At 42.3% G+C, this 11,999-nt stretch overlaps 2 protein-coding genes across 2 annotated transcripts; one reads left to right on the plus strand and one right to left on the minus strand.

Annotated features, from left to right (window-relative positions):
- Positions 1 to 4,262: 4,262 nt before the first annotated feature.
- Positions 4,263 to 8,163, plus strand: LOC123443351 (factor of DNA methylation 1-like). Its single transcript, XM_045119690.1, has 7 exons — positions 4,263 to 4,467; positions 4,547 to 5,670; positions 6,181 to 6,371; positions 6,901 to 6,990; positions 7,072 to 7,350; positions 7,463 to 7,678; positions 7,762 to 8,163. The coding sequence occupies exons 2-7, from the start codon at positions 4,566 to 4,568 to the stop codon at positions 7,993 to 7,995; spliced, it is 2,115 nt and encodes a 704-aa protein (XP_044975625.1). The 5' UTR covers positions 4,263 to 4,467; positions 4,547 to 4,565; the 3' UTR covers positions 7,996 to 8,163.
- Positions 8,164 to 9,133: 970 nt separating this feature from the next.
- LOC123441590 (AT-hook motif nuclear-localized protein 16-like) lies at positions 9,134 to 9,769 on the minus strand. The gene has a single exon (XM_045117955.1). The coding sequence runs from the start codon at positions 9,767 to 9,769 to the stop codon at positions 9,134 to 9,136; it is 636 nt and encodes a 211-aa protein (XP_044973890.1).
- Positions 9,770 to 11,999: the final 2,230 nt, after the last annotated feature.

Genomic DNA, 11,999 nt, shown 5'->3' on the forward strand with positions numbered 1-11,999 from the left:
GCGGACAGTAATGTCACCGTCTATAAAGCACAACTTGTTGCAAAAGGGTTTTCACAAGTTAAGCTAGTTTACTACAATGAGACTTTCTCACCCATACCCATGCTTAAGTCCGTCGGGATTATGTTAGCAATAGCTGCATTTTTCAATTATGAAATATGGGAGATGGATGTAAAGAAAGTGTTCCTTAATGGTTTCCTTAAGGAAGAGTTGTATATGATGCAACCAGAAGGTTTTGTCAATCCTAAAAATATTGAAAAAGTATGCAACATCCAGCGATCCATTTATGGACTGGTGCAAGCATCTCAGAGTTGGAATCTTTGCTTTGATGAGACGTTCAAAGCCTTTGGGTTCATACAAGTTTATGGAGAAGCTTGTATTTACAAGAAAGTGAGTGGGATCTCTATAGCATTTCTCGTATTATATGTGGATGGCATATTGCTGATTGGAAACAATACAAAACTTTTGGAAAGCGTGGATATACATTTGAACAAGAGTTTTCAATGAAAGACCTCAGATAAGTTTCTTACATATTAGGCATCAAGATCTATAGAGATAGGTCGAGATGCTTAATAGGACTTTCAAAAAGCACATACCTTGATATGGTTTTTAAGAAGTTCAAAATGGATCAGTCCAAGAAGGGGTTCTTGCCTGTCCTACAAGGTGTGAAGTTGGGTAAGAGTCAATGCCCAACGACTACAGGTGATAGAGAGAAGATGAGTGTCATCCCCTATGCTTCAGCCATAGGCTCTATTATGTATGCGATGTTGTGCACAAGACCAGATAGTCAGCCTTTCCATAAGTATGGCTGGAAGGTTTCAAAGTGATCCAGGAGTGAAACACTGGACAACGGTCAAAAATATCCTTAAGTACCTGAAGAGTACTAAGGAGATGTTTCTCGTTTATGGAGGTGATCAAGAGCTCTTGCACCGCTGCAAATCCATACTTCCCTCTGCGAAGGGTCTATCTATTTACTTTGACGCTATTTATTTTCATTGTTGAGTCATCATCTTTTCATCAAAGCACCAGTTATGACACTGCTATTGTCATTTTTATGCATTGAGTCTAGTTAATGTTGGATGTGAGCATGACTATCTCTCTTCTACCCTGAATTACAATGTTTAGTCACTCCTTGAACCTCAAAGATGTTGTGCCTTTATGTTTTGCGGTCTCAGAAAGGGCGAGCAAGATACCATGTTATCATATTATATCACGATTGTTTTGACAAATAGTTGTCATCTGGGATATTTTATTATTTCTCACTAGTTGGTTATGTTATTGTCATAAGTAAATATGAGACCTACGTGTTATCATTGACATGGTTAGTTTATAATATTTTCTGGAAAATTGAACACTAGTTAATCATATATACAACAACGACAACAAACGAGTTTGTAAAAGTTTTCTTTATCACTTCTAGTTTATCAACTGAATTGCTTGAGGACAATCAATGAGTTAAGCTTGGGGAGTTCTGCCCAAACGTATATACTTTTCCAAAGACTTTTGCTCTTGTTTTGGACTCTAATTTGCATGATTTAAATGAAACTAAGCCGGACTGCTGTTGTTTTCAGCAGAACTAGCATGGTGTTATTTTTGTGTAGAAATAAAAGTTCTCGGATTGAGCTGAAAATTGATGGAGATTATTTTTGGAATTAACAAAAAATAGTGATGAAAATATCCATCGAAGGGGGTCCACCCAGGAGCCACGAGCCTATGGGCGCCCCCCTAGGGCATGCCCTATGAGCTCGTGGGTCCCACAAACCTCCGACTGGCCTAATCTCAACTCCATAAGTACCATTTGGCGGAGAGAAAAAAATCAAGGAGAAACTTTCATTGCGTTTTATGAGACGGAGCCGCCGTCACCTCCTGTTCTTCCTTGGAAGGCCCGACCTAGAGTCCATTTGGAGCTTTGGAGAGGGGGATTCATCATCGTCGTCATCACGAACCCTTCTCCATCAATAATTTCATGATGCTCACCACCGGGAATGAGTAATTCCTTCGTAGGCTTGCTAGACGGTGATGGGGTTGGATGAGATTTTTCATGTAATCGAGTTAATTTGACAGGGCTTGATCCCTAGTATCCACTATGTTCTAAGATTGATGTTGCTATGACTTTGCTATGCTTAATGCTTGTCACTAGGGCCCAAGTGTCACGATTACAGATCTGAACATATTATGTTGTCACAAATATGAGAGTGTTTCTGGATCTTATCTTGCAATTTGTACGCACCTATTATGTGTTATGATTCGTAGACCCCAAATTGACAATAGTTGGGATCATCTTCGGGGATGACCGCAGTCTAAGGAGTTCATGTATTCACCATGTATTAATGCTTTGTTTCGGTTATCTATTAAAAGGAGGCATTAATATCCCTTAGTTTTCCTTTGGCCCTCGCTGCCATGAGAGGGTAGGACAAAAGATGTCATGAAAATTCTTACTATAAGCATGTATGACTATATACAGAATACATGCTTACATTGTATTGATAAATTGGAGCTAGTTCTGTGTCGCTCTAGGTTGTAACTATTACATGATGAATGTCATCCAACATATTTATCCATCACCGATCCAATGCCTAGGAGATCTTCGCTAAGTTACTACTGTTGCTACTGCTATTACAAACATCATAACTGTTACTATTACTATTCTTCTTACTATTGCTACTGTGCTACTAAACACTTTGATGTAGAAAGGAATGTCAGGTGTGGTTGAATTGACAACTCAATTGCTAAGACTCATGAATATTCTTTGGCTCTCCTTGTGTCGAATCAATAAATTTTGGTGAAATACTATCCTTGAAGATTGTTGTGACCCCATATACTTGTGTGTTATCACGTCGTATGGCTCACGGGAGGATATACTCCTAGATGTTGTAGTGAGTTTAGCATACCAACTGTGAGAGATTAGCAAGGTGTTTGGGCGGGTCCATGTGGTGTGCTTGGGAGACCCGGGTCCCGATTACACCGACAATGCTCTAGTGTATATTTACCTTACATGTTGCAATTTCCTTAGGTGGTTCAACGTCAACCATATGTGGTTCAACATCAATTGCTTCCGGTTCTAGAATTTGTAACTGTGTGACATTGGTAAGTACCCATATTGCTTAAAAACTAAAAGACGGATGTTCTACTATCTATAAAAGCATACCATCTCTTGTATTGTGAACATCTGATCATGTCCTCTCTCATACTACCTTGAATGCCATATCTTCTCCGAATCCCGTTCATGCTACCATAGATAGCTCCACCTTCTTCTTATGTTTCTATACTTATCTTGTAGTTTGGCCAACTTAGGGTCAATGTCATGAATGGTAGCAACCACTACCCAAAGCTGAACAAGAATCCTAGCTTTGCAGGGGAGAGACAATCAACAATTCATTCTTATCCTCACACGCTCCATCAACTTGGGCTTGTCAAACATGTCAAGATAGTCAGGCCCACTACAACGTATGTCCTACCCACCTGCCTGACTTGGAGGTAGAAGGGGTCCACACAGGACATCGGGGGCATCAACAACGAGGATGGTGAACGCAACGCAACAACAGACGAGTGGGAGGCGGCGGTGATAGGTATGGCATGGTGACAATGGTCGGGACTGGAACCTGTGCAAGGAGGATACGTCGGGCGAGGGGATGAGGGACGAAGAAGGTCGATCGGGGGGGGGGGGGGGGAGGGGGTAGGATTGCGGCGGGCAAGAACCGTAATCTCCTTCCTCTCACTAGTCATGTGTCTCTCGGATGACATCACAAGGTTATGGAAGATGGTAAGTATTGTTGCTATTGTTCGTGGGGTTAGGTCGCTAGGTTTTCTTTCAATTTTCGAGAAATGATAAAAGCAAAAATAAAGGAGGTGGGAAGAAAACTGGAACGAAGAAGACAAGCAAAATATAGGAGAAAGATAATTGCTAGTTAAAGAGTATGATACTGCAAAAGGGAAAAAAAAAGTTACAAAAACAGCATGAAACAAAAGGGCCGGCGAAATTCAGGAATATAATAAAGAAGTGGCAACAGCACGGGCAAAGGCATCCTAAAAATGGGGGCAATACATTTTGTTCGTCGTAGTTACCCTTGCTAAATCATTTCTAAATAAAATCGTTTCAAGAGGCAGTGCAGATCAGTCAAATCAACCCTAGTCCTGTCCCCGCATCATACGTATTGGCACCCGTGCGCCGTGCGCGCAGAAAATCTGCACGAAATCGAAGTACTGTCACGCGACTGACAGGTGGGGACACGCACCTCGCTCTTCCTCCCCGTCCCTACCGGCATTCGCCTCCGGTCAGGTGCGCCACCAAAAGGCCAAAAACCCTGCAAATGCAGTTGGCCTGTTCTTAAATCCCTTGCCCCTCTCGGCGATTCCGCTCCTTGCCACCGCAAATCCGGCCAAGGGAGCCTTGTCCGACGCGATTGATCCACTCCGAGGCTCTCGGCGTCCCATTTGATCCATTTCTGGTCCGGGTTGTGGGCAGGAAAAGTGAGTCTTTTCGTTCCTCTTTCGGTGATTTCACCCCCAATCTTATTGATTCCCCGCCTCCAATCCTGCTACTTTGCAGCTGAATCTCTGATCCGACAATGGATCTCGACATGGACGACTACATAGACCCCTACGAGGAGGCCGAGGCCGAGGCCGCCGCAGAAGCCGCCGGCGTGACCGGCCCAGTCGCCGCATCCGCGGAAGAGGAGTCGGACGGCGAGGACGACTCGGAGGCCGAGAGCGACTACGAGGAGAAGTCCTACGGCCTTCTCAAGTCCGGCAACCACCGGGTGCGCAACCCGGACGGTACCTTCCGCTGCCCCTTCTGCCCCGGCAAGAAGAAGCAGGACTACAAGCTCAAGGACCTCCTCCAGCACGCCGACGGCATCGGCGTCTCCAGCAAGCACCGCCGCCACGGACGGGAGCGTGCCTTCCACCGTGCTTTTGCCCGCTTTGTCCGCGCCGACCCATCCTTTGCGCAGGAGCTCTCCACTATCGTTGGGATTCCGGGTGCCACTGTCACTCCCACTGCTAATGCAGATGCCACTGACAAAGGAAAGGCCATTTCCAATGGCCACACCAGTGGATCCACTCCTGTGGCAGTGGCTGAGGGACCACCACAGGGTGGCGAAGAGAAGTTTGCTTGGCCATGGTGTGGAATTCTTGCAGCCGGTGCAGGGTTCAATGCTGAAAACTTTGCAGATAGAGTGGCCATGTTTAGCCCAGAAGACATTGTGCCTTTAGTTTTCGATGATACAGAAATGTCGGAGTGCTTTGCAATTGTGCGGTTTAGTCCTGGCTGGGGTGGATTTAGTGACGCTCTCGCACTTGAAAACCAATTCAGTGTGAATAAGCTTGGGAAGAATGAATGGGAAGCAAGGAGCAGTTGTGGTGGTGCTGTCGACGGAGAGGAGAACGTGATTGGTGAGGTCAAGGTTTATGGTTGGGTTGCCCGAGAGGTGGACTACACTGCTGGGGGTCTGGTGGGAAGATACTTGAGGAAGCATACCGACATTAAGACCATAGATGAGATTACCAAGACTCAGAGGGAGCCAATGGGGAAGATTGTGGCATCACTGGCAACTCAGCTCGAGACAAAGAACCAATACTTGCAGGATCTGGAGACAAAGAAGAATGCAACAGAATTCTCCATTGCAAGGCTTGAGCAAGATAATAGGAGGTTGCATGAGGCATATAATGAAGGTACACTGTGCTGCTTCATTTTCTGTAGGTGTATCTTTCTGTACGTGGTTTCTGCCCGTGTGCCTCTGCCTGATGGTGCAGAAGATCATTTACCCATGTGTCACATGGCTACCAATGTTACTGAAACTTAATGAAACCGGTTGGTACCTTGTATTTCTGTCTTAAACTATTTGCTAAAAAATATTCATTTCCAACTAAATGTTAAGAGACCTGAAGGATCAACTCTTGTGGATTTCTATCTATTTATGAATGCAGTATTTGGAGAAATAATGGTCTTTGTTGATTAGACAAGTAGCAGGAGTGCAGAACCAGGACTTTTGTTGGCCTTTCATTATGCATGTAATTTCTTCATTTGTCTCTTTTCTTCTTTAACATTGTATACTATGAGGTAATGTTGGTTTCATTTTCCAATGCATAGTTTTTTTTGCTGTTGCAAAATAATTAAAGTAGTGTTGCTCTACCACACACCAATATGCAGCATTGTAATGAGTTTTGCGTTTTCCCCTTCAGAAATGCGCAAGCTGCATCGCAAGGCTCGTGACAATGCTCTGAGGATTTTCCAGGACAATGAAAATTTGAAGCTTGAAATAGAAAATAGCAAGAGAGAAATGACTTTGCGTGCTAAGAAGCTGGAGAAATTGTCAGCTGAGAATGCCAACGACAGGAAAAAACTTGCAGAACTTTCTGATGAGAAACAAAAGGTAAACAAAGAACTCTCTACGTGAGACTAAGCTGTGTGAATATAGTGTCTCCTATCATGCCTACGATAAACATTATGAATATTCGGGACGTCGACTGTTTTTTGTACTATTTTTAGTGTCTAACTTCAAAATGATGCACTACTATGAATTTTCAGGATATCAACTGCTGTTTATGTTTTTGAGTGGCTAATGTCAAAATAAAACCAAGATTGTTACCTGCTGTTTTTTACATTTTATGTTAAATTTGCCGTTTAGAGGGATATACAACATGACAATAATTTCATTTTGACATGGTATCTGTTACTAGTTTGTCTAAATTATATGCTATTGTTTAGCCTTTAGTGTATGGGCAATAGTGGCTCACTTCTTTCTATAGCATAAGTGTGACGCTGAATAATTTTCTAGTTTCGCATAAAGCTACAGTTGCTATTTTCAAGGTATTGAACACTTCCTAAACGTGGATCGTATGATATGATTGCACAAGTGCATACTGTAATTTAAAATATATTCCTGTCTTCAAAATATACAGGCAAAAGACGATAAAAGTGAACTTGAGCTGGCAAGTATAGAGCAGCAGAGGAATGATTTAGATATTTTGAAGCTAGTCGAGGACCAGAAGGTTTGCTACCCTTCTTTACTTATGTTTTCTCGTAGATGGATACTCGACCGTGGAGATGAGAACTAATCGTGGGAATAACAGAGGGAAAAGGAGGATGCCCTCGCAAGAATGCTTGAGCTGGAAAAAGAGCTGCATGAGAAACGGGAACTTGAGCTCGAAGTGACGCGATTGAATGGCACACTCCAAGTGATGAAACATTTGGAGGGAGATGATGATGGGGATATTCATGACAAGATGGAGAAGCTTAGTGAAAAGCTGGAGCATGAAAGGAAACGCCTGGAAGAGCTGAGTGGAGAGCTGGTGAAGAAAGAGCGTGAAAGTAATGACGAGTTACAGGAGGCCCGGAAAGAACTGATAGCGGTACTGCTCCTCCCTCTCTGCGGTATTCAGAGATTTCCTTGCACTGAATATATTTTGACTTAGTTGATGAATAGGCTTTCTTCCGTTAAATAGTTAGTGTTACCATGTGTAGGGTTTGGAGGACATGCTCAGCGGGCGGACAGCTATTGGTATCAAAAGGATGGGCGAACTTGATGAGAGGCCTTTTCAGAATGCATGCAGGCGAAAATATGGAAATAATGATTACGAGACGAGCGCAGCAGAGCTGGTCTCGAGTTGGCAGGAGGAAATAAAGAAGCCAACCTGGCAGCCTTATAAGTTTGTTAAGGCTGAAGACGGAACTGACAAGGTATCTACTGAGTTGATCTACATTCAACTCCTTAGTATTGTTAGAGGCTACTGTTTCTTCATAACAATCACTGGGTAATGCAGGAAGTTGTAAATGATGAGGACCCAAGACTGAAGCAATTGTGGATCGAATACGGTGACGATGTGTGCAATGCAGTGAAGACCGCTCTGAGCGAAGTAAACGAGTACAATGCGAGCGGAAGGTATGTGGTGTCAGAGCTGTGGAATTTCAGGAAAAATCGTAAGGCGACAATGAAAGAGGTGCTGAGGTTCATCTTCCAGCAGATGGAGGTGCCTGGCAAGCGCAGGAGGGGATGAGCCCTGGGTCGTTTTATTAGCTCTAGTAGGGTGTATGCCTGCTGGTGGTGCCATTGTAGGAGTCCTGACATGGGAGTTGTATTATCTGCATGACATTCTCTTCGCTGTTTGTTCCAAAACTGACATGATCAGTAAACTCAATAATAAGCCCTTGGGATTTGGCTGCTAGCGTGTGTGTAGATTGTGCAGGTGTATATATGTATATTTATTATTTTTCTGTGCAACGTTTTGAGTTATGGTACTGAACTTGTTGCGGCGAAACTTGAGCATGTGTTAGTTTGATAGTTGGAGAGCCAAAACGTTTGCTTTTAGAGCTGTTTGGTGAAAGCTGGACTTTTGCTGATCGAGAAATTTTTAGGTGTGAATGGAAGAAAAGGTACTGAAAACAAGTTAGAAGGGAACTTGTTGGTTACGGTAACTGATGCGTTGAAATTCCTCGCAGAAGTAGGAGAGCATTAGAATCACATTGCATATTGTCCTTTCTCTGTAGATGGATTTTATATAAATGAATAAACATTTGGATGAAGATAATGGTTATGGTGGGGATATTCATGAACTAGATATCAAAATGCTCTAGGATGTTTTGCAGCTACAATGCACGATTGCACATTATATGTTACTCCCTCCATTCACAAATATACTTTTTTTTTCTCAATCGGATGTCTACTACATAGATACGCCTTCCGTCCCATAATATAAGTGTTACGAAAAGGTCTTACATTGTACTCCCTCCGTTCAATATAGATCTTTATAGAGATTCCACCACGGACTATATACAGAGCAAAATGAGTAAATCTACACTCTAAAGTATGTTTATATATATTTGTATGTATTCCGTAGTGGAATTTCTAAAAAACTTATTTAGAAACGGAGGGAGTACATTTTGATGTGTTCGTTCATTCATTTTAGTCTGTATGTATTTTATATTAAAGTATCCAAAACATCTCATATCTGTGAACAGAGGGAGTATTTGATAGTGTATCTCCATGAAAAATTTTATGTTGTCTTACAGACAAACAAGATAAAAGCAGGACATGGATATCTTTTTTCAAAGTTTGGACCAAAACTCCCACTTCGGCCTGCTTGCCAAGGAACAATATCACGGCCCAATCTATATTCTCCACTCGGTGCATACGGTTCAGCTCTTGGCGCCCAGCTTCCGGCACAGCGGCGCCCACCCGCACTGTTGCTGCACCGGCTTGCCACCGCACCGCCATTGTTCGGCCACGCCGTGCACGTCGCTCCCGTCCGCCTTGGAGGATTCGTCCCCCTTCACCAGCGGCAACCGGTCGATCGCAGCCGCGACAAACGTGGCCACCATCACCACCACCGGACCGGCGGCGACGAGCCCTCCCTCCGCGACGGCGCCGCCCAGCACGCTGCCTCGCGGCCCTGCCAGGAACACAGCGACGCCCGCCGCTGACGCCGCGGGAGACGGGAAGAAGCACCCTGCCAGGCTCAGGATCTCCGTCGTGCCACGGAGCACCAGCGCCGGCTCCCTGAGCACGACGTCCGCGACGTGCCCGGCCGCGCCCAGCACCAGCGCGCCGCAGCGCCCGCGCCGCGCGAACGCCGCGACGGACGACAGGACGTCGCGCCCGGCGGGCACCTCCAGGACGTGGGCGCGCATCGCACTGGGGCACTCGTGCGCGATCACCACCGGCGCCTTGGGCACGCGGTTCTTGGAGGAGGAGATCGGCGCCGCCGGCCTCGGCCTGCACGGCTGCCGGAGCTTGTCCGGAGCGGCCGTCGTTGCGGCAGCTGCAGTGGCCATGCCCATGGTAAAAATATACTTTTTTTGTGCTTCTGCACGTCCTTTGTGGAGGTTAATTACAGGGGTTAGATGGCCTTTTAAGGGCGGGGTCGGTGTTGTTCGAAGTGCGAGTATAAGCTGTTAAGCAGGGAAATATGCGTGATGAGTAGTTTAGTGGTAAAGTGTTCGAACATCCTAACAAGCTCCCAACTGTACTGTGTGTGCGTGTTTTCTAAAAAAATTTCCACGGCGCAGAGTAGGTGTGGCGCGTCTGTTTGTTGTGCCAGGTGGTTCGTGTTTTACTTCACGTTTGGTGCTATTGCTTTGTGGGGTGAATCATTATATGGTGTCATATGGATACAGATGCTTAATGATAAAAAGTAATTTGAGGCGTCTATATTGACTTTTTCTCTCCAATGCAAATTACCATCGGGATGTCTCGTTAAAAAGTAAAAAATAAAGATTGTAATACACATGCATCTTTATTTTCCATTTTAATTCTTTCAGCTTTTCTTCAAACACCTGCCTCCTGCAAAGGATTCTGCTTCTTTATCCGAACCTATTTTTTCTGACATTTGATCTTACATGGCATAGGGGGCATCACCTTAAGGCTATGCATTATACATGCTCTTACAAATCAACTGTCAGGCATCACAATTTTCAGGCCAGGTTCCACGCCACATGGCCAAAAGATATCCATTGTTGAAATGTTTTTCTGTTTTTTCGCGGGAAGTCAAAATGGGCATACGGAAGAGGGAAAACCCTATTTAACGTTCTTTGCGTCAAATAATCGGCCGACCACACAGGCAGGCGATCAACTGGGCCTGCCCATCTCCCTCTGCAGGCTTATTTAAAAATTAAACACGATCAGCTAGGTCTTTTGCCGTGTCTTTTTATGTTCTTTATTTTTTTTCTTTTATATTTTTTCGTTTTCTTTTGTCTATTTTTCTTTCTTTACCTTTACAAGATTTCTCAAAAAATTCAAATGTTGTTCTGTTTTTTATTCTTTTTTGACTTCTTTTTCTTTATTCTTTCCTTTTTTTGTTTTCATTTTTCATTTTCATTTTTTGTTTTCACTTGTTTTCAAAGGAATGTTTGTGAGTTCTCAAAAATTCTCACAAATTTCTAAAAACATTTGTGTTTCAAAGTTTATGCATGATTTTAACAAAATGTTCATATTTTAAAAAACTTTTCAGGTATATAAATTTGTATGGGAGTGTCATAAAGTTCATGTTTCCAAAAACTGTTCCCATTCTGTTTTTTCCGTTTCCGTTTCTTTTTTTAGCTTATTATTTCCATTTTTTTCTGTCCGTTTAAATGTTCTTCTTTAATTTTTCTATTTTCGTTTTCTTTTTTTTCTTTTCCTATTGTTATTTTATATGTTTGTGTGTTTCAAACCTTATTCGCAAATGTTAAAAAAAATCCGCGTTACAAAAAACCGTTCATGTTTTCAAATTCATTCGGCAGTTGGAAAAAATGTTCATTTTTTCAAAAACTGTTCACAACTTTTCAAATAATATTCGTGTTTCTTCAGAATGTTCAATAATTAAAAAAATGAATGTGTTTTGAAATACTGTTCTTAATACGCAAAATCTTCAGGATTTAAAAACAAATCGTGTTTTCAAAATTGTTTGAAACTTTTCGGTTCTAAATTTCACAACAGCTCAAAAAATATTCATAATTTCAAAATTCTTGTTTCCAAAATCGTTCACATTTTTAAAAAAGATCATGTTTATTTTTTACTAGGGTTTCAAAAAATGTTCTAGTATAAAAAATTGTCCATAAATTTTAAAAATACTCAGAATGTTTCCGCTCAAAATTATCACACCTTAAAAAAACAGTTTTCAAAAAAAGTGTTCATAATATTTTAAAAATGTTCATGTTTCCATTTTTCAGGATTTGCCAATAATTTTCACGTTTCAAAAATATGTTGCAAATTTAGAAACTGAAAATATTTTCATTTTTAGGGAGTTTTTTCCACCTTTTCAAATGTCTGTTCTCGAAATACAAAAATGTCCCCGTTCAAAAAAGTGTTCATGATTTTCGAAAATGTGGCATTTTTTTAAATTTTATTCATGGTATTGAAAAGTAATTGCGTTTCTGAAAACTTTCAGGTTTAGGGAATATAAATAAATGTTTATTTTTTTGGAATTTTAGAACACTAGTTGAATTTTTGACAAATGTTCATGCTTCTTTATGCAGAAAATTTGAAAGTGGCAACACTTAAAAAAATGGTGATATGATTTCTCTA

This window comes from Hordeum vulgare, chromosome 3H (assembly GCF_904849725.1).
Source record: "Hordeum vulgare subsp. vulgare chromosome 3H, MorexV3_pseudomolecules_assembly, whole genome shotgun sequence".
Lineage (NCBI taxonomy): Eukaryota > Viridiplantae > Streptophyta > Magnoliopsida > Poales > Poaceae > Hordeum > Hordeum vulgare.